The following is a 23,479-nucleotide window of genomic DNA, read 5'->3' as shown; positions in this document are numbered from 1 at the left end:
GGCTGTAGTCCTCCTCAACAGCGGCCTCAGTTTGACCAGAGGCGGCGAGGTAGACTACCAGCGAGAGTGCAGGAGGTAGCTGGGATTCTGCCCAGGAGCCAGGTAAGAACTGCTGCGTGATGCTGTGTGGCCTTTAGGGCTGTAGTTCAAAAATGCGGATCTTTAACCACTGCTGAGAACTTGCCGTGTACTGCTAAAGTATATAATCAGAAGGTGAGGAATCTGTAGTTAAAAGTATCCAAGAAGTATCCATCACAGCAAGTTACTTAACTTTGGTAATGCTCTTTCTTGTGGATACTTCATCTAACCACAGATTCCTTACCAACTCTCCCACCTCCCCATTTTGTGCAATTAGCTTTTCTTTTACATCTTGAAAAGGTCCCACTTGAGAGATCTGCAGTCAAATCAGATCACCCAATGGCTGTGTGAACAGAGTTCAGGAAGAAATGGATGTCCATGTGCATAGGTGGTGATTATATGCATCTTAAGCTTCACTTCCGGGATGGAGTTTATGAAGCTGCACAATGCAACCTACCAGTGTGCAAGAAAAATGCTGAAAACATTCTCCAGATCCACCCCGATACCTTGAGGCATTCACAAAGTGAGGAATCTGCAGTTATAATATGCATCAGAAAGATAGTTGCTGAAAGTAGGTATCTTATTCTTCTGTTGTCTGCGATGGCTGTATGTGGGATAAGGGTCAGACAATGACAATGCTAATAAGCCTAGCCTGAAAGTCTTAATGCAGACAAATACAAGCATGCACATATACACACTTGTGCAGGTAATTATCAAACTTATTGACTTTACCAATCCTTTTACTAAATTAATATGTGGATTTTATCCAGTGCATTTCTTGACTTAAGTCGTGTTCTGGTGGTGCTAAAATACTTTACAAGCATTTTGCAAGCAGAAGCATTTCACTTGATCTACAGCTATCGAGGGTAAGGCCATGAATCCTTACAGACATCTTTATTCACCTTTTGGGCAATTGATGTTTTAACTTTGCTAAAGCTCAACAGCAGCCTTATTTCCAGACTGAATCTACTTACTTCACCCCATTATCATTCTAGTTACCTACTGTGGTCTTTCGGAATCCTGGAGTAAACATAGGAAAAATGTTTTGTTTTTTCTTGACATTAAAAAAAACTTCAGCTGTGTCCAACTTCAAGAGACCTGTTAGCTCTCTTGCTTCTGGTCCCAATGTCTGTAGGAATGTTGCCTCCATATGTTGTGTTGATTGGGATTATTTTATGCACCAACTTTATTGCTTTACAGAGCATTGGTCACAAGGAAGAACAGTTTGTAAAAGTAGCTCCTGTTTTATATTTGGCATTCTCTGACCTGCTTCTTTCTCTTCTGGCAGCAGTTTAATTAACAGTGGTTACATCTATGCCCTGTTTAGGCTTTCGCAGCACAAGAGGATTTGGAAAAAACCAAAGAAGAGCTGAAAACTGTGATGTCTGCTCCTCCGCCACCACCTCCACCGCCACCTCCACCTGCAATCCCGTCAACCGAAAATGAGCATGATGAACATGATGAGAATAATGATGAGGCTAGTGCAGAGTTGTCATCTGAAGGGGTAATCGACAACAGAAATGAGGAAGAAAGGCTTACTGAAACGCAGAAAAATGATCGTGTTAAGAAACAGCTTCAGGTAATAATGTTTTATTAAAGGAATCTGGACAATTGATGTCACAGCTTTTTTGCATTCTCATTCACACAGTTCTCTACTGTAGTTGATGAAAATATGTTCAGTCACATTTTGGAAACCAAATACTGAAACAGTTTATTTACATTTTAACTTTTCACTGGTAAATGTGAACTATAGAATTTGATTTGGCGTTTTAGACTTGAATATTTTAAACCAAGGAATATTAAGAACAGTTTGTGGGATGCAAACCTTAACATGGCAGTCAAACCTTACTTAACCTTCCATTCACATTTTCCTCCTCTCCCAAACTGTAACACATTCTGCAGAAGAAACAATAGTGTGTTAAAAATTCATTTCACCTATGTATGTACTTGTGTGCCATATTACTGAAAGGAGTAAATACCAATATAATGTGTGATGGTGTTCTTTAGATAAGCAGCATGTGCCAAAGTTGGGTTTTAATCCTTTTTATTTTTTATTTTTATTAAACTAACAGTCTAGATGGGAGCATAACATGTGTACTTTGTATATTTGTACTTTGGGTGCTATTTGTACTTTGGCTTGTCCAAAACTGATGAGACATTTGCTTTTTTTTTTTTTCCTCAAACATCTGTTTAACAGTTTATCATACGTTTCATTGCCAATCAGCATAGGAATTTGCAAGGCAATTGTAGAGAGTAAGGCATAGGAATTACATCATGGTTGAGCTTAAATATATAACAGAGGCCCATGCCTTTCTTAGTGATGGTCCACCAATGGTAAGTACAGTTTCCAATGTTATTCAGGCATGGGACTTTCCGCATACTAAAGAAATAAGCGTTCAACCTGTCTTTCTTTTGTGACAGGGTTTAACTTTGACTCTTCCAACTGGGAAGGAGTCCGCAAAGATAGAAAAGGAGACCGAGAAAAAGAAAGGGGGGGGGGGGGGAGAAAAAATCTCCCCCCCCCCCTCCCTTCCCCTTCCAACAAACAATGTAGGTGGTGGCAGCGGCGTGTCATGGTGTCTCTACTTCCTAGTCATTTGTGGGGTCGTTAAAATTGGAATAGGTACATGTCCCTAACCGTGGGTGGACACATTGCCAAGGGCAACCCCTGTGTGAGAAAGCCGACCAGCAGTCCCCATTTAAATTCAAAGCTTTGATAATCATCCCGGAAGATATCCGTCATCCTCCCCAGACACAACAGTTTCCACAGTGCCATATAGAGAGGGAGGGAGCTTCCCTTTTCTTCAAGGTTGCCACTATCGTTACCTTCGTGACTCCTATGCATGTCCACATAATGGCCTTATCTGCTTTAGTTTGATGTTTGAGCGACTGGTCTCTTAGGCCCAAGAGGGTGCCCTCCATAGAAGACGGGATAGGATAGCCCAACATACATTTGATGTGTGCTAAAATTTCCTCCCAGAAGGGTTTGATTGTGGGGCAGTCCCTCCAAATATGCTGAAAGTCGCCAAGCAACCCACAGCCCCTCCAACATTGATCTGAAGTATTCGGGAAGATTCTCTTGAGTTTTGTGAGGTATAGATACCAATCCATCAGTGTTTTAAGGTGTGCCTCCCCGAGTTCCAAGGAGTGATTACATTTTGTAATATCTGACCACAGCCTGGCCCACTCCTTATTTGCACTACCCCCTCCCACATTGCCATAAGTCGAGGAAGTGGGGAGTGTGTGGAGGCGAGTAGAAGGTTATATAGGAAAGAAATCACTCCTCTCATGGAGCCTACCCTCAGCACAAACTTTTCAAACTCTGTTTTCTCTCTCGTGGCCGTGTCACGGTTGTGGGGGGTAAGAGCCCAGTGCTTGAGCTGTAGGAAGTGGAAGTGTTCAGCTTGGTCTAACTGGAACTCCCGTTTACAGTTCTCGAAAGTGAGGATATCATGGTTGTGGAAATGGTAGGATAGGGCTATGCAGCCCCCCTCTTTCCAGGGGTAAAGGGTCCCTCCTGGAGTGCCGGAGGGAAGGCTGGATTGAAATTTATCGGTGTGTATGGTGAGGGGAATGTAGTCCACCATGCTTTCCCAGAGATAGAATCCCATACTTGCAGAATGGTGCGTGTTGGGGTGCTAATATACGCGTTCTCAGGCCGATCCCTCTTGGGTTTCCATATGAGATCCCATATAGTCCTCCCCGCAATGGCACAGTCCATGTGGAGCCAGTGTTTCTCTGATTCCCATTTGGACCATTCTGCTACTATGCGTAGTTGGGCAGCTTTATAATAATGGCTGAAATCCGGCAAACCCACCCCACTCTCCGCTCTAGGCCGCCTTAGGGTTGAAAAGGATAGTCTTGCCCTCCACCCCCCCTGCCAGATAAACTGAGTGATCAAGGATTTAATCCTAGGGAGGAAGTCTCTATCGAGTTTATTAGGTAGTGCTTGAAATAGATATAGAAGTTTGGGAAGTACTGTCATTTTGACCGCGTGTATGTGACCGAGCCATGAAATAAAGAGGTTTCCAACGCTTAAGATCATTTTGGAGTTGGGTGGAAATTTAGCTTTATATAGCCCTTCTACACGTGGTGTCAGCTGTATACCTAGGTATTGCAAAGATTGTGTAGTACATTGGAGTGGAGAGTGTGCCTGCAATGTCCTGGCCTCCTCTGCCGGGACCGTGAGGTTAAGTATGTAACATTTATTCAGATTAATTTTAAATCCTGCGACAGCTTCAAACCTGATCAATTCAGATTGCACGGCTGGGAGGGAGAGAGCAGGTTCCCCTAAGGACAGCAGCACGTTGTCTGCGAAAAGCTAGATTTTGTAGAAGTATCCCCCAAAAGGTATACCTTTAATCGCCGGTGACTTCCGAATGGACATCGCTAAGGGTTCGATGCTGAGGGCGAACAACAGAGGCGACAAGGGGCATCCCTGGATCGTCCCTCTCGTGAGGGGAAAAGGAGCTGAGAGAGTCCCATTTACTTCTACCCTAGAATGATTTGCTTCTTTTTTTTGTGTTATTGAAAGATAATTGATTACTGACCCCTGTATTCAATAAAGAGTTGGATTTGTATATTAATATTATATTTTTCTCTAGGTTCCTGACATTCTTAACATGCTCAGTGTTTTGAAGAAATGTAAAAACTACTCTATAAGCCTCTTGTCTGTGTGACACCTTCATTATGCAAATGTTGCCTAATCATTGCTGGTGCTCCCACTGCACTCCTAAACCAAATTTAAACCAGCATTGGCATAGCCAATAGGTCTTGCTTTTTGGACCTTATAAGTGCGTAGCCATGCAACACATTATAGGCACGAGCCACAAAAATCGGGTGAGTCATGACCTCCATTTTGGGAGACACTCCTGTTGGTAAAAGGAGGAAAAAAACAGGCAATCTGGGCACTGGCACTCACCTACCATTATTCAAGACGCATTTGGTCTAGGACCCAAAACAGCAGGTATGGATAGTACGAAGTCACCTAATTACACCCCACCGCCTATACAGCAGTTGGTGCAGTATTCATAAATTCTGTTGCTGCAGTAATATATATTCGATTGCCATTGGGTCCTAACTATGAAGACTTAATATTGTAAAGAGGGATGACCCAGTACTTTCAGCATGGTGAAAAACATCAACTGAAGTGCAGCAGAAGGTTGGCTCAGCCTTCGTTAGCTCAGCTGATGTTCCTGCGGACCACCAAGGGAGAAGAACAATCCACGAACTTGCCTTCTGCAGTTGATCCAATTTCTCTGAAGACTGTCTCTACTACCTTTCAGAGAATAAGAACACATATTTGATGCTCAGAGGAAAAGGCTGTTTTAGTGTTACCGAAAAAGAGATATGTACACTAACCCACCATGCTGGACACTGGTCGGGTTCAATAAAAGGCAGTCCTTGATGGCCATTTAAAAAGAAAATAATGGTTATGAAGGACAACAACGTCCGATGCATTTTTTTGGTTTACAAAGCATTGCAAGCAAACCAATCCTTTCTTGAGACTTTTGCTTAGTGTGGAAAAACAAAATGCCTTCAGGATCTGTGCTAAATCTTACCACAGACATTTTGCAGAAAATGTTCTGGACAGGATTCATTAGCTGTTTTAAGGTAGACATTATAAACTTTCTCACATGGGAACTGGTTTACAGTCTAACGAGTTAGGATATCTGACCTCTTCGGACAGAAAAAGGGAGCCACTTCAGAGATCGTAACACGACAAAAAACTTTAACTTTCTGCTTCTCTTCACAAGAAGGACAAAGTGTATGATAAGCACACTGGCAGAAGCAGAGCATTTCTTTTTTTTATCAAATATTTCCTGCTGAAGAATATACAGGGAAACGATGGGAACACTGTCCACCAGTAGTCGATCTGAGAGAAGGCATACTGAAGCCAAACCAGGTCTGAAACATGGAAAGAGACCCCATCTCTGGGTAGATCGTAATTCCCTCCGCAGAGACTAAGTAGTCCCGTTTGGACAGGAGGACTAGGCAACAGTGCAACAAGACAACATTTTGGAGTCCCTGACCAATGGTGAAGGCAAGAGCCTCATCAAACCTTAAAGAGAATGATTCTTTTGACTGTAGGTAAGACATCAAACACATAAAAGGTGTAGGTTTTCCTGGCTTGCAGAATTCTCGTTCCTTTCTCATCAACAGAGCAAAGACCAAACAGGAGACTGGAGCAGTCTGCAGACCGTCTGTAATAAAAGGAAGAAAAGGTACATTTCTTGCGAGGGATATTGGCTGCACAGACCTTGTCGCAACACCGGAAACTGGGATGGCGGTGTCAAGAAAAGTTCTGCAAAGTTTATCCTATGAACCGCAGTGGAAGCACTCGGATCTACACACAAGAAACACACACTTAATATGAGAGAGAGAGGGAATGAGAGAGGGAAGGAGAGAGAGAGAGAGAGAGAGAGAGAGAGAGAATGAGAATGAGAGAGAGAATGAGAGAGAGAATGAGAGAGAGAATGAGAGAGAGAATGAGAGAGAGAATGAGAGAGAGAGAGAGAGAGAGAATGAGAGAGAGAGAGAGAATGAGAGAGAATGAATGAGAGAGAATGAATGAGAGAGAATGAATGAGAGGGAGAATGAATGAGAGAGAGAATGAATGAGAGAGAGAATGAATGAGAGAGAGAATGAATGAGAGAGAGAATGAATGAGAGAGAGAATGAATGAGAGAGAATGAATGAGAGAGAGCGAATGAGAGAGAGCGAATGAGAGAGAGAGAGAGAATGAGAGAGAGAGAATGAGAGAGAGAGAATGAGAGAGAGAGAATGAGAGAGAGAGAGAGAGAATGAGAGAGAGAGAGAGAGAGAGAATGAGAGAGAGAGAGAGAGAATGAGAGAGAGAGAGAGAGAATGAGAGAGAGAGAGAGAGAATAAGAGAGAGAGAATAAGAGAGAGAGAATAAGAGAGAGAGAATGAGAGAGAGAGAGAATGAGAGAGAGAGAGAATGAGAGAGAGAGAATGAGAGAGAGAGAGAGAATGAGAGAGAGAGAGAATGAGAGAGAGGGAGAGAGAATGAGAGAGAGAATGAGAGAGAGAATGAGAGAGAGAATGAATGAGAGAGAGAATGAATGAGAGAGAGAATGAGAGAGAGAGAATGAATGAGAGAGAGAATGAGAGAGAGAGAATGAGAGAGAATGAATGAGAGAGAGAGAGAATGAATGAGAGAGAGAGAATGAGAGAGAGAGAATGAATGAGAGAGAGAGAGAATGAGAGTGAGAGAATGAATGAGAGAGAGAGAATGAATGAGAGAGAGAATGAGAGAGAGAATGAGAGAGAGAATGAATGAGAGAGAGAATGAATGAGAGAGAGAGAATGAATGAGAGAGAGAGAGAATGAATGAGAGAGAGAGAATGAATGAGAGAGAGAGAATGAATGAGAGTGAGAGAATGAGAGTGAGAGAGAGAATGAGAGTGAGAGTGAGAGAATGAATGAGAGAGAGAATGAGAGAGAATGAGAGAGAGAGAGTTAGAGAGAATGACAGAGAGTTAGAGAGAGTTAGAGAGAGTTAGAGAGAGTTAGAGAGAGTTAGAGAGAGTTAGAGAGAGTGAGAGAGAGAATGAGTGAGAGAGAATGAGTGAGAGAGAGAATGAATGGGAATTGGAAAAAATTGGTCGGCAGACAACTGCGTTGCAAATTTATACCTGAAAGGAAAGCTGGTTAGTGTACTATGCATGTCAAATGTTCTCCAGTAATTTAAGGAAGTCATAGTTTCGGTGTCAAATTTTCCTGGGAGGAGGGATGGGGTATCCAAAATAATAAAAATGCCACTATTCACCACACCCTGTAGTGCCTTAAAATTACTTTTACCATATACTTTCAGATAAAGCACTTGACAGGATATACAATTATTCTTTCTTTAAAGTATACTGCCCGACTTCACATCTAACAATGACTGACGGATGGCTGCCCGATAAATGATGCATTTCTTCCAGAGCTATGGCCTATAGGTGATGAAACACACCGCCCTACTTCTGGCACCTACCGCTAATTGCATAGGTAAAGGTCCTTTTTCAAAGTATGTGTATAGATTTTTACTTTGGTTTAGCTTCTGAAATACTTAGACCCAAATACGACAGTTTAAAGCAGTGCACTGTATATTAGAAGCCAGATGACCAACTGCAAGCGTTGACATTTAAACATAAGAGTGCAATTTAATTTTAAACCAAAGGTGTCGGGTTGCCGAAGTTTCAATATAAGCTGCAGGCCTGTTATCTCAACGTCCTTTGAAATAAAAGACGCAAAAAACTGCATTACCTTTTTCGGACCACCTTTAAATTACAGAAAGCTATTTGAAGCTTAAACACAAGCATGGCCAAAATAAATGAGCCTGTTTTTGGTTACTGTGCCAGGAGTTGAGTGTTAGTCGGAATCCTTCTTTTAAGTCAATGAATACTATTTAATGAACTTTGCCCTTAGGGTATTTTAAAATTCCTTCACTTCTGCAGATGTATTAAGTAAATATTTAATTTACTTAAAAACCCTGTTCTCGTAAGTATGTGATAGGTTTTGACAATTTCACTTGATCCGGAGGGTGCCTAATGGGAGAGTGAGTATGTTTTGTGACGTGACTCAGACTTCCAGGAAATCCCTGTTGTGCTAGAGAGATCATGAATGTTGGGTTTTATCTGCATTAAAGAGCCATTTGTGTCAGCAGAACCTTGATACAGTGTTGAACACACTGCCCTTTTTTCACACTGCTCGCCTCTGTCCAGTTGTGTTTGTTTTGAGTGCCTGCCGACCACCTCTTGTTTCCAACGGCCGGCATGGACTGGTTGGTGTGTGTGTGGGAGGGGGGGTGGGGGGGAGTAGGGGAAGAAACAGAGATGAGGGCAGGGGAGCTAGATGAAGCAGCAAATGGGCATGTGGGGTAGTGAGATAAACCCGGGGGGGAGGGTTAGAAGCAGCAGTAGGAACGCTGCTGATGAGTTACCCTGCAATATTCGCAGATCGACATGAACGAGCAGGGTGAGGGAGCACATACTTGTAGAAACTGCTCATTGAAAACAAAAAAAATAGTCCCTGAGCCAGGAAATAAAATGGCATAAGTGGAAGAGTGCTAGTAAGTCCTGGGGCTTTGCCCCTGGGAGTTAATAATTGACTAAAAGATGGGACAAAGACGAGATTAACCACTTACAAGCAAGGAATTTTTAGGGACACTGACAAATTAAAACCAGGGGGTGGGCTGTATCCCACAAAATTAAAATACAACATTTCTCAAAGAAACAGCGCAGCGCTGTCTAGGCCCGACCTAAAAAGGACTCTGAGAATATTTGGTTACATTTTCTTTCGTGGGCCGTTGTGCATTTCTGCTTTGTTAGGATTTTAGCTCAGGTGGGTTTTGCAAATAGCCCGGAGGGACTACTCCCTCCCCTTCAAGACTACCCCTCCAACCATGCCACCGAGATACCACCGCATGTCGGAGGACCATCTGGCCTCTCTCCAGCAGGAAGTTACTGCTCTCTTGGCCAAGGGAGCCATTGAGCGTGTTCCTGTCCCAGAAGTAGGTCGTGGTTGTTACTCCCACTACTTTCTGGTCCCCAAGAAGGACAAGGGCCTGCGTCCTATCTTGTACCTCAGTGACGTCAATCGCTTCCCCCGGAAGGAGAAGTTCAAGATGTTGACACTTGCTCAGGTCTTGTCTGCCCTCGACTCTGAAGACTGGATGGTAGCGTTGGACTTGCAGGACGCTTATTTTCACATTCCTGTCCTGTCGGCCCACCGACGTTCCCTTCGGTTCACGGTAGGCCACGAGCATTTTCAATTTACCGTGCTCCCCCTTGGCCTTACCAGTGCCCCTCAGGTGTTCATGAAATTGATGGCGGTGGTCGCAGCTCATCTGCGCAGATCAGGGGTTTCAGTCTTCCCCCTATCTCAAGGACTGGCTGTTGAAGGCGGGCTCGCCCCAGGCAGTCATCTCCCACCTCCAGACTACAGCCAACCTCCTGCATTCACTGGGATTCTCCATCAGTGTGCCAAAGTCGCACCTGATTCCCTCTCAGAAGCTCCTCTTCATTGGAGCGGTTCTGGACAGGACGTGGTTTCGATTCTATCCTCCAGAACAGCGAGTCCAGGATATTCAGGCTATGATTCCGATCTTCCAGCCTCTATCCCGGGTTTCGGTCAAAATGACTCAGGCTGCTGGCCTCATGGCCTCCTGCATCCTGTTGGTCGAACATATGTGGGCTCTGCAGTGGGACCTGAAGTTCCAGTGGGCGCAGCATATGGGGAATCTGTCACACTGCGTCCAGATCTCGGAGTGCATTGCTCATCAACTGCAGTGGTGGCTAACGAACCAGGATTGGCTCAGTGGCAGATCCCTCTCCCTTCCCCAACCAGACCACACGGTGGTGACGGACGTATCCCTTCTGGGATGGGGCGGCCACATGGGAGAGGTGGAGATCAGAGGCCTCTGGTTTCTGTTGGAGTCTGGGCTTCAGATCATCCTTCTGGAGCTCCGGGCGATTCGTCTTGCACTGAAAGCATTCCTTCCCTCTGTCCGGGGAAGAGTAGTGCAGGTGTTCAGACACCACCACCACCATATGGTACTGCAACAAACACTTCGGGGTGTGGTCGTGGACCCTATGTCAGGAGGCCCTTCGCCTCTGGACATGGCTGGAACATCAGGGCATTTCCCTGGTGGTTCAACACCTGGCAGGTTCACTGAACGCCAGGACGGACAAACTCACTTGCAGGTGTATGATGGATCACGAATGGCGTCTTCACTCGGAGGTGGTGCAAGGTCTCTTTCGACAGTGGGGAGAGCCTTGGTTAGATCTATTCGCCACCGAAGAGAACACGCAATGTGAGCATTACTGCGCGTTGGAATTTCCGAGGCGGCACTTCCTCGGCAACGCTTTTCGTCACGAGTGAAACTGCGGTCTGTTGTACGCCTTTCCGCCTATACCACTTCTGACCAGAGTGCAGAAGATCATCAGGCGCAACCGGGCCCAAGTAATTCTTGTGGCTGCGGATTGGGCACGAAGAGTATGGTATCCCGAGCTGCTCAACATGGCCATCGATCCTCCGATCAGACTGACTGTTCGGGAGGATCTTCTGTAGCAGCAGTAGGGGACGGTCCTCCTCCCGAACCTGTCCAGTCTCCACCTCCTTGCAGGGAGATTGAGCGGCGGCAGTTGACGTCTTTGGACCTGCCTCCCGAAGTCTGAGACGTTATCTTGGCAGCCAGGCATCCCTCCACCCCTCCACTAAGACGGTATACGCCTACCGGTGGAACAAGTTTGTGGCATGGTGCACAGCAAAGGCTGTGGATTCCCTTTCTGCCCCTCTTTCTGAATTTCTCTTGTTTCATCTCTTTAGCCCAGCAGGGCTCTGCTCTGGGCACTATCAGGGGCTATCTTTCAGTCATCTCTGCATTCCTTCGGCTGCCAGATCATCCTTCTCTTTTCAAGTCCCCAGTAGTTAACCATTTCTTAAAAGGCTTAACACATCTCTTTCCTCCAATCCCCTTCGTTATGCCTCAGTGGAACTTGAATCTTGTTCTTATCTATTTAATGGGCGCTCCCGTTGAGCTGCTTCATAACGGTCCTTTTTGACTCAAGACTGCTTTCCTGGTGGCCATCACTTCTGCTAGAAGGGTGAGTGAGCTCCAGGACCTTTCTTCCAAACCTCCTTTCCTGTCTGTCCATCCAGACAAGGTGGTTCTCAGGACGTGTCCATCCTTCCTTCCTAAGGTGGTCACTGCCTTCCATATCGGGCAGACCATTGTTTTGCCCACCTTCTTTCCGCATCCTTCAAAGGAGTGAGAGAGGCTCCACTGTCTGGACCCAAAACGTGCGCTCTTTCTATCTCGATTGCACAAAACAGTTCCGGGTGGATCATCAACTCTTTGTTGGCTACGTGGGCACCAAGAAAGGTCGGGCCGTACACAAACGCACCATTTCTTGATGGGTCATTTTATGTATTAAGGCATGGTTTTCTCTGGCTAAAAAAGAGGCTCCAGTCGGGCTACGCGCTCATTCCACCAGGGCAATGGCAGCCACTACTGCCTTGGGAAGAGGAGTTCCTCTAAATTACATCTGTCAGGCGGGCATCGCTGCACATGTTTACAAAACACTACTGCCTGGGCAGCCAAGTCCGAAGGGACGGCTTCTTTGGCCGTTCTGTTCTCCAGGACTTTCTGGTGTGATCTTGGTTCGCAGACCTACCACCGGGGTTGGTATTGCTGGGATATATAAGGTAAGGAATCTATAACTAACGTGTTTTTCAGATGAACTAGTATGTTTTTCAGATGATCAAGTTACTTACCTTCGGTAACGATATATCTGTAAGAAAGATTAGTTAGTTATAGATTCCTTACCGCCCCACCCATCCTCCCCGTTCTGCGAACTTATTTCTAGGGTTAAGGACTTCCTTTAAGGGCCCTAGTTTTGTGTACCAGTGGTCAGTGTCTTGCATGGCTCTGCGTTTCTGTTGCGAAAAGTCGTGTACAGAACTGACGTCAGCGCGCAAGGGCGGTGTCTAAGTAGCTGCCGTGACGTCATCCTGTCGACGACCGACGCGGAGCTGACTGACACCACCTTCCGACACGCAGAGGTGCTGCTGACGAAAAACTTTCCGGATCCAGTCTGACGCCTGGGGGTAATTCTAAGGTAAGGAATCTCTAACTAATGTTTCTTACAGCTATATCTGAAAGAGACAAGTTAGTGATAGATTCCTTACCTTAGAATATCCCCAGGCGTCAGACTGGATCCGGAAAGTTTTTCGTCAGCAGCACCCCTGCTCATTGGTAGGCGGCGGCGTACGGCTCCGCGTACGTCGCTGGCGTCGTAGCCGCCGAGATGACGTCATCAGAGCTTCTTGGATGCGCCCACGTGCGCTGACGTCAGTTCTTTCTTTTTCCGTGCAGCAGCGCAGATCCGAGAGAGAGCGGGTACCCCTAGTTAAAAGTTTTAACTTGGTTTCTGACAACATGTTTTGTCGTGTACTTGACTCCTGGTGCAATAGAGATGCCCTGGTTTAAGTCCTGTAGGGCCTACCATCGAAACTTGTCGGTATTGGACCCTCACGACGTGTCTCTTCTGCTTGGGGCACGCCCATGACACCGAGGCGTGCCCCGATTGTCGGGCCATAGCACCGAAAGATTTGTGGGAGCGGAGGTCCGGCAATCGGTTCGGCGCCTATCGAGGTCCCGATCCCATGGGAGGTCAAGAGACCGGTCGCGGAGCCATCGGCATCACTCGTCGGAATCGGGGACAGGTAAGTCTAGGCGGCATAAAAAGTCGAAGAGGTGACGTCGCTCTTCCTCTCCCCCTCACCGGCACCAACCTCGGCACCACCGCTGACGCCCGACGGCGCCGAACCGGGACTGGTATCTTACCCTCCCATTCCATTTCTTGGAGGGGAGTTTATCCCGTTTCCCAGGGCACCTCGTGCTTACCAGCCTCTTTAGCAACCGATGGGCGAAAGGGAATACTGGGAGGGGTCGGAGGACCCTCTTACCGCTCAATGCGAGAATGAGCCTGAGGTGGTGTGGAGGGTCCAGTGGATCTGGATTTCTCTCCACACCCTGGCATTCTGTCCTCTTCTTCCGTGGCCCAGATGAGGTTGGAACGTTTTCTGTGGATTTGCGTAGGGCAGCTGAGGCTCTTAACCTCGAGCTCATTTCTGTACCTATCAGGACCAATCTCCTAACTGAGGTCCTGCAGCCGTAGTCCTCTCCTGCCCTTCAATGAAGCGCTTACTGATATTCTGTTGGGCACCTGGCTTAAACCTAACACAGGAGTCACTGTAGACAAGGGTGTGGTGCACCGCCGGGCGATCCCAGCTTGCTCACACAACACCCGACGCCTGAGAGTCTGATTGTCCAGGCTTCTGCCTCGCCAAGTGCGTTCCCCTCTGCTCCTCCGGACAAGGAATCTAGGAAACTGGAGCAATTTGGGAAAGATTTTCACATCTGCCAGCTCTGGGTTGCGGGCGGTGAATACTGCGTGTCTGCTAGGCCGCTATTCCCATTCTGTGTGGGACACTGTGGCTACAGGTGCTGCCTCAGTGCCCTGTGGAAGCACGGGCGGTTCTCTCCCAAGCCATTTCCGAAGGGAGAGATGCTGCAAAATTTACTAATTGTTGTGGTCTTGACACGGCTGATTCTCTCGATAGGGCACTTTCCGCAACTGTGGCGCTCTGTCGTTCTGCTTGGCTCCGAACTACTGGCTTCTCTGGGGATTTCCAGAACACCCTGTTGGACATGCCCTTTGATGGTACACGCCTCTTTGGTGATAAGGCAGATAGCACCCTGGAGTGCTTTAAGGACTCTCGGGCTACAGCCCAGTCCTTGGGTCTCCCCACCACGCGTACTCCCTTGGGGTCTGCTTTTCGGTCCTTTCGAGGTCAAGGTCGGGGCGCCCAGGCGCGTTCTTTTCTGACCCGTAAGGCTGCGCAGCCAGTCTCAGTGAAGCCGTGGACGTGGGACCCGCCGTGGTGGGTCCCGAGGACAGCGGACATGTCAGTCCACCACCTCCCCTGCCGCCGCCACTAAACCTACCTATGCCGGTGTTTCAGGCCCACCTGACGCCAGTTGGTGGCAGGATTCGCCATCACCTTCACCACTGGCGCTCCATAACCTCGGACAGGTGGGTTCTGCAAATGGTCCGAAGGGGCTACTCCCTCCCCTTCAAATCTACCCCTCCAGCCATGCCACCTCATGTCGGGGGGACACTTGGCACTTCTCCAGCAGGAAGATACAGCCCTCTTGGCCAAGGGGGCCATCGAGCGCGTTCCGACGCCAGAAGTAGGTCGTGGTTGTTACTCCCACTACTTCTTGGTTCCAAAGAAGGACAAAGGTCTTCGCCCTATCTTGGACCTCCAGAACATCAATCGCTTCCTCCGGAAGGAGTAGTTCAAGATGCTCCCGCTTGCTCAGGTCTTGTCTGCCCTAGACCCGCAAGACTGGCTGTTACCAATGGACTTGCAGGATGCTTATTTTCATATCCCCATCATGCCGGCCAACCGGCGTTACCTACGGTTCACGGTGGGCCACGAGCACTTTCAGTTCACCGTGCTCCCTTTCGGCCTTACCAGCGCCCCTCAGGTGTTCACGAAAGTGATGGCGGTGGTCGCAGCTCATCTGCGCAGATCAGGGGTTTCAGTCTTCCCCTATCTCGACAACTGGCTGTTGAAGGCGGGCTCGCCCCAGGCAGTCGTCTCCCACCTTCAGACTACGGCCGACCTCCTGCATTTGCTGGGGTTTTCCATCAACATGCTGAAGTCGCACCTGATTCCCTCTCAGAAGCTCCTCTTCATCGGAACCGTTCTGGATAGGGCGCAGTTTCGGGTTTATCCTCCCGAACAGCGAGTCGGGAACATTCGGGCTATGATTCAGATCTTTTGGTCCTGGGTTTTGGTCAGGAAGACACTGCGGCTGCTGGGCCTCATGGCCTCCTGCATCCTGCTGATCGATCATGCCAGATGGCATATGCCGTCTCTGCAGTGGGACCTGAGGTTCCAGTGGACGCAGCATCGGGGGAACCTGTCCGACTACATCCAGATCTCGGAGGGCACTGCACAGGACTTGCAGTGGTGGCTCACGAACCAGCGTTGGGTCAGCGGCAGATCCCTCTCCCTTCCCCAACCGGAGCACACAGTAGTGACGGATGCGTCCCTCCTGGGATGGGGTGGCCACATGGGAGAGGCGGCGATCAGAGGCCTCTGGTCGCCGACGGAGTTCAAGCTCCATATCAACCTTTTGGAGCTCAGGGCGATCATACTTGCAGTCAAAACATTCCTTCCCTCTGTTAAGGGGAGAGTAGTGCAGGTGTTCACAGACAACACCACCGCCATGTGGTACTGCAACAAACAGGGCGGGGTGGGGTCGTGGACCCTATGTCAGGAGACTCTACGTCTCTGGATGTGGCTGGAACGTCAAGGCATTTCCTTGGTGGTTCAACACCTGGCAGGTACCCTGAACACCAGGGCAGACAAACTCAGTCGAAGGTGCATGTTGGGTCCCCGGTTGTCAATAGATTTCTCAAAGGCATTACTTACCTTTTCCCTCCTATTCCTTTTGTGATGCCTCAATGGGACTTGAACCTGGTTCTCACATATCTGATATGCGCTCCATTTGATCCTCTTCATAACTGTCCTTAGCGGTTATTGACTTTGAAACGGTCTTCTGGTGGCCATCACCTCCGCTCGGCGGGTGAGTGAGCTCCAGGCTCTTTCCTGCAAACCTCCTTTCCTGGTGATTCATCCGGACAAGGTTGTGCTTCGACCGCGTCCCTCCTTTCTACCAAAAGTAGTCTCTGCCTTTCATCTCGGGAAAACTGTAACTCTGCCCACTTTCTTTCCGCCTCCGCACCCTTCAAGAGAAGAGGAGAGGCTCCACCGTCTGAACCCAAAACGTGCGCTCTCGTTCTATCTCGACCGCACACAACAGTTCCGGGTCAATGACCAGCTCTTTGTTGGCTACGTGGGCGCCAAGAAAGGCTGGGCTGTGCGCAAGCGAACCTATCTCCCGATGGGTTGTCTTGTGCATTAAAGCCTGTTACTCTCTGCTCGCCCATTCTACCAGGGCGACGGCTGCTACCACTGCATTGGGACGGGGTGTCCCCCTGCAAAACATCTGTCAGGTGGCCACTTGGGCTTCGTTGCATGCTTTCACTAAGCACTATTGCCTTGACAGTCCGGTCCGGAGAGACGGCTTTGGCCGTTCAGTTCTCCGTGACTTTCTGGTGTAATCTCACTTCGCAGACCCACCACTGGGGTTGGTATTGCTTGGATATGTATTCTAAGGTGATGAATCTATCACTAACGTGTCTCTTTCAGATGCACAAGTTACTTGTGTAACGATATATCTGTAAGAGACATTAGTTAGTGATAGATTCCTTACCGCCCGCCCAACCTCCACGTTCTGCGAACTGTTCTCTAGGGTTCAGGTCATCCCTTTCAGGGCCCTAGTTCTATTGCACCAGTAGTCGGTCTCTGGCATGGCTCTGCGCTTCTGGCACGGAAAAGTTGTGTACAGAACTGACGTCGGCATGCGTGGGCGCGTCTAAGTAGCTCGGACAACATCATTTTGGTGGCTACGACGCCAGCGACGAACGCGGAGCCGTATGACGACGCCTACCGAAGCGCAGGGGTACTGCTGACGAAAAACTTTCCGGATCCAGTCTGACGCCTGGGGATATTCTAAGGTAAGGAATCTATCACTAACTAATGTCTCTTACAGATATAACGTTACACAAGTAAGTAACTTGTGCATCATTACCGAAGGTAAGTAACTTGTTCTTTTCACATGGTCACTCTTTAACAAATATTTCTCCTGTTGCAGCAGGGTGGCTTTGTCTGAGCTAGAACTTAAGGACGCCTACTTTCATATTCCAATTCATCCTGCTCATTGCAAATACCTCAGATTTGTGATAGCAGCCAAACATTACCAGTTCAAGGTACTTCCATTTGGCGTCACCACGGCCCCCAGAGTGTTCACCGAATGTCTATCTGTGGTAGCCGCTCATCTCAGAAGACCATGTATACAACTCTTCCCTTACCTGGATGACTGGCTTATCAAAGCAAGCACTTACCAGACCTGTATACTACACACTCAGGCAACAGTACATCTGCTTCATCAGTTGAGCTTCACAACAAATGCACAGAAATCTCACCTGTGTCCAGCACAGCTGCAGTCTTATCTGGGAGCTTCCCTTAATGCACTCAAAGCTCTAGCCACTCACGATGTAACCAGGATGCACAATATTCAGGCCACAATATTACAGTTTCACCCCAATCAATCATTACCAGCTAGAGGCTTCATGCAACTGTTGGGAATGATGGCATCATGCATTGCAATCGTACCTCATGCAAGGCTTCTCATGCGTCCTCTGCAGGAATTTCTAGCACGTCAGTGGAATCAATCACAGGGTCTATTAACCGCTCTAGTGTTGGTAGACGGCTGCACCCATCGCTATCTGCAGTGGTGGAACCTTCAAAACCTAGGAATGGGGCGGCCCTTCATAGACCCGATTCCACAGATTGTATTGACAGCGGACGCATCTCTAACTGGTTGGGGTGCTCATCTTCAACATCACACGGTACAGGGGCTGTGGTCATACAGTCATAAATGTTTACACATCAACTACCTAGAACTGTTGAGTGTTTCTAGCACTCAAAGCTTTTCTCACCCAACTTCTAGGCAAGACTGTCTTAGTCCGCACAGACTTGACAGCCATGTATTACCTTCAAAAACAAGAAGGAACACACACTCTCCAGCTGTCGCAACTAGCGCAAAGCATTTGGAGTTGGGTGATTCACCACAAAATGTATCGCCTAGCAGAACACCTTCCAGGAGTAGACAATCAGATTGCAGACCTGCTTAGCAGACAAAGGCTGCAAATCCACGAGTGGGAACTCCATCGCCAAGTTCTTCTTTCCTAGTTTCAAAAATGGGGATTTCCATAGATAGATGTGTTTGCCACAGCGCACAATGCAAAATGCCCAAACTTCGCATCCAGGTTCCCACACCAAGCTTCCAAAGGCAATGCTCTATGGATGAATTGGTCAGGGATATTTGCTTACGCTTTTCTGCCTCTCCCACTAATTTCGTTACTGGATCGGAAGCTCAGACAAATGTCCCTCACACTGATCTTAATAGCCCCCACTTGGGCTCGCCAACCTCGGTACACTAACTTATTGGAACTCTCAGTGGTTCCACATCAAAAGTTACTTCTCACACCCTCTCTCCTCACTCAGAGCCATGGAGAAATCAGACATCCAAATCCCAAAGAACTCAACCTAGCGATTTGGCTCCTGAAGTCATAGAGTTTGGTTATTTACAATTACCTCCAGAGTGTATGAATATTCTCAAAGAGGCTAGAAAGCCTACTACTAGAGAATGTTATGCTGTGAAATGGAAACGGTTTGTTGTCTATTGTAACAACAACCATATCAATCCACTTGATGCTTCAGTACAGAACATAATTTATCTGTTGCATTTACAGCAATGTGGATTAGCCTACACATCCATTCGCTTACATTTAGCACCAGTAACTGCATATTTGCAAAACAGACAACACTTATTCCTATTCAGAGTACCAGTGATTAAAGCCTTCATGGTAGGATTAAAAAGGGTAATACCACCAAGAATTCCCCCTACCTTAGAGTGGAACTTAAACATAGTTCTTACAAGTCTAATGGGTCCACCTTTTGAACTGATGCACAAATGTCAGTTGCAATTGCTGTCATGGAAGCTCGCTTTCCTTATAGTGATAACTTCATTAAGGAGAGTTGGTGAGCTTCAGGCATTGACTATACAAGAGCCTTTCTTTCAGCTACACAAGGATAGAGTCGTTCTTCGTACTAATCCTAAATTTCTCCCAAAAATAGTTTCTGCTTTTCATATCAATCAGTCAGTTGAGTTACCTGTTTTCTTTCATCAACCTGATTCTGTAACAGAACGAGCTCTACATACACTTGAGGTTAGGCGGGCTATACTTTACTACATAGAACCAAAGAGTCCAAGGGGACTTTTTCTCCACCTTACAAGGGCAATCCTATTTCTAAGTCGGGTATTGCAAGATGGATTGTAAAATGTATCCAGACATTTTATACTAAAGCAAAGAGAACTTTGTTACTACCCCCTAAGGCGCATTCCACTCACAAAATGGGGGCTACTATGGCCTTCCTGGGAAATATCCCCATAGCTGACATTTGTAAGGCAGCAACATGGTCTACACCGCACACCTTCACCAAACACTATTGTAGATGCATCCTCAAGACAACAGGCATATGTAGGCCAAGCAGTACTTAAAACACTACAGGTTAGCCACCGCTTTGGGAGACTACTGCTATATAGTCTATGCAAAGCATGTGATCTACAGCTCTCATGCCTCGAACTGAAAATGTTGCGTACCCAGTAAGCATCTGTTCTGGGCAAGTAGAGCTGTAGATTCACATGCACCCATACACCTCACCAGTCTCCTGTAGTGGTTGTAGTTCTTAATTTACATTCATACGCATGGACTTGTCTATTCTACACTTCCTAACTCTATTTCTGACCCTCTGTAGGAAAACAATCTAACAATGGAGTCGATGCCCATGCGCACCATTACCGAAAGGAGGTGCCCCCTACCTTGTGACTGGAAAGCTGTAGATTCCACAAGCGTCCTCCCTCCTCCCCGGACACCTGTGGTTGTTGCAGTTCTTATTATTCACCCTACATACGCATGGACATCTCTATACACTTACTTCATTCTTACCATCTTGCGGGAAAACAATCTAAGAATGGAGTCAATGCCGATGCACAATATCACCAAAAGGAGGAGTCCCCTTACCTCGTGACGGGAAAAGACTTCTTCGAACAAAAACAACTTGCTAACAACCAGATCCAACACTAGATGGCAGGAGTATGCAAAGTATGTGAATCTACAACTCTTCATGCCAAGAACAGATGCTTACTGCGTAAGTAAGATTTTCCTTTTCTCTTTGGCCATGGTCGACCATTTGGTAGTATGTCATTTCCCTTATGTTGGGCATATACCTTGGAAACCCATTCATGTGGTTGTCATCTTCAAATGTTTTACTGCTGATTGGCCAGGAATCAGGCTGAAAAATCATAGTACTGCTGCAGAGGAGTTGAGTGAATTCACTGAAAAAACTTCAAGAAAAAATATCCCAAAGTCCGCATACAACCACAATCCATCCGGAGACTTTGAACACTTCATTTAACATCTGTAGATATCAGATTCTCCACCAGTTTGCCTCCAGAAGAACTTGACCACGTGGGGGAATTTCAGACCCAGAGGGGCTGCTTCACTGGATCCGGCTCAGTATGCAGCAGTGGTCATAAAGGCTGCTGGGGCATATAACATTCTCAAGGAGAAGTTGGCTTTTCTTTTTCTGATTCTCACTAAAAACTGCTGAGGAAATGCTACAATTCAGTGAGACATTAGTTGACGATGATGTGAAACGTTTTTCAGCTGCTCCTGTCCTGCTCCTGTTAAAAATAAATTAGATGCAGGCCGGCACCTTCTCACCCAACCTACTTGTCCTTTCATCTGACTCAAGAGCCTTTACTGTATTAGGCCTAGGTTTGGAAACTCAAATGGAATACTATCCCTGAAAAAAACTCCTGATAAGGAGTTGAACTTGGACTCTGGAGGGAATCGGATATTTGTTCAGAGTTGGCTCACCTTTGCGGTCCACCAGGGGATGTGCCTGCTGGTCCTTAATACAGGTCCCTTATGGGAGGGTCATAGTTCCTTCTCTTTTGGAGCATATGAAAAGTCCATTTAAGGAATTGATACAGGATGGCATGGACACATCTCGCTAGTTGATGCAGATGGGTGTGGACACTGTTGGTGCTGTGTCCCACTCAGTGGTTTATTCTGCAATCTTTAGGAGGCCTGTTTGGATGTATAAAATAGTCTTCACGTGTGTCATTCGATATTCATTTTGATGAGTATCACTGTTTTGGTGAGAAGACTGATGCTTCGCTTGAACTGTTCAAATCGAGTCTGACATCCACAAAAGCTCTGGACTTTGCTTGCCCATGTAGGAAGTTGAAGCATCATATTTGAGGACACAGCCACAAGTTTGGGAGACAAAGGCATTAGCAGCTTTGGGCACTTCAGCAGTTCTATCTAAAACAGAAGAAATAGTGTTGGAGGCAGTGCTGGGAAAAGCTGTCCAGGTCAAGAATTCTACTCAGTAGCCTCTATCACAGAACCCCCTCAAAGGCTTTGTTGAGGTTTGTTCCTCCAGGTGGTAGGGTAGCTACGTTTCCAGAGAGATGGTGGGAAATTACCTTGGGCAATGGAATTTCAGTTGAAGAGAAAGGTTACGCTCTGCCTTTTCGGCAGAGAACTAAACCTGTAGAATCCGCACCTCCCCCCCCCCCCCCCTCCACCCACACACCCCCTTCATAAGAGAAGCAGTAGCGTGGTTGGGGTAAAAAGTGCAATATAAATAATACTGTTTACTCCTAGAATTATGGGTCTCTAGAACTCTCATTTTATAGTTCTGAAAAAAGAATTGATTTTGTATCTTGGGTTTCAAAACAATTTTGTAAAAAGCTGTTGAGTTTACATCTTGATCTTCAGGATGGCTACTTTCATATTCCTGTTTAGTCTCACATGTAATTTTAGGTTCACTGTGCTCTTTTCACAATGCTGGTCTGTCCTCTGCTCCAGTGGTTTTTATGGAGGTAGTAGTAGTGCAACTAAAATTAAATTCAGTGCGGTCTATACGTATCTGGGCGACTGGCTGATCAGGGCAAATTGTCTGACTAAGGTGTCTGAAAGTATTTTACAACCACCCTCGTGTAGAATTTGAATCTATCAGTCAATTGAAACAACTCTTTCTTAATTATTCAGTTTGAGTCTCTGGAGAGAATTATAGCCTTGATAGTTTGGATTCTGTTATTAAAGGGCATCCCCAGTTCAGCCAGCAGCATAAGCTTTGTGAATGTAAATCTTGATGGCTTCTTTCCTGTTTCTCGTTCCACAAGTCCTGTTGCAGATGTGAGCCCTACAGGTGGCTCTGCCCCATCATTTGAATTAGTTTTATCGGAGTCTAAAGAACAACATATTTATCAGTCCTAAAGTGCTTAGACACCTGCATTGGTGGAAGTGTATGGATCACCTTCAGAAGAAAGTTATTTATCCTCTGTGGCCAGGGAGGACTATGATGTGGGTAGTAATCTCTGCATGGTAGGGGTCCCTATCAGAAGGATCTGCCACTTAATGAGTTGCAGCAGAGAAGGTTCCAGCTAAATGTTTTGAGTTGATGGCAATCAGATTAAAGGTTTTTCTTTCATTGCTACAGTGCAGGAAAGTGCATGATTTGACAGAGAATACCACTGCAATGTGTGCCATCAACATGCAAAGCATAGTGGGTTCTCTTCACCTAGGTGTGCAAGCCCTGGAACTTTGTTGTTGGGCCAAGTGAAATGGGCTGTATGCAGCTCATCTAACAAGGAGGGTAAGCAAGATATCAGACTGTCTGAGGTAGATGGCGTTGCTGAATCTTAAGTGGCACAGTGACCCAGAGGTGGTGGTTGAATATTTTTTTTTCATTTGGGGATTCTGTTCATATAGCTTCTTTGCTTCCAGGGAGGGCATGCGTTTCCATGGTTGTGCATAAGCAGTCCCATGAGGTAAGTAATGTGGAGATGTGTTATCCATTGAATGGTTGTTCAACTCCCCAGGTCATACACAAAGTTGGCCTTCCCCCAGCACAGTCAGTACAGATTGCCCCAGATTGGACTAGGCGATGCGATTTTCTTCACCTGAGCATCTCCTTGTCTGAAGGACGATCTGTTATCTCTGCAGGTTCTATCCAGACCTTAGCTTGGGATCCGACTCTTGAAAGGTACCTTTTGATGGTTGTCGTCTGGAGTTTTTGGATGTGTTAGCAGCTCTGTTCATCACATGGTCTGC

The 23,479-nt window shown here is 46.8% G+C and overlaps 1 protein-coding gene across 1 annotated transcript in view; it reads left to right on the top strand.

Annotated features, from left to right (window-relative positions):
- Window positions 1–23,479, top strand: part of RDX (radixin) — a 573,297-nt gene that overhangs the window by 534,176 nt on the left and 15,642 nt on the right. Inside the window, exon 13 of the mRNA XM_085621534.1 lies at window positions 1,406–1,657. Coding sequence (XP_085477660.1) covers window positions 1,406–1,657 — 252 coding nt within the window. The remainder of the gene's footprint in view (window positions 1–1,405; window positions 1,658–23,479) is intronic.

This window comes from Triturus cristatus, chromosome 8, assembly GCF_964204655.1.
Source record: "Triturus cristatus chromosome 8, aTriCri1.1, whole genome shotgun sequence".
In the NCBI taxonomy this organism is placed as follows: domain Eukaryota; kingdom Metazoa; phylum Chordata; class Amphibia; order Caudata; family Salamandridae; genus Triturus; species Triturus cristatus.
This window is presented reverse-complemented; position numbering and strand designations above follow the sequence as displayed.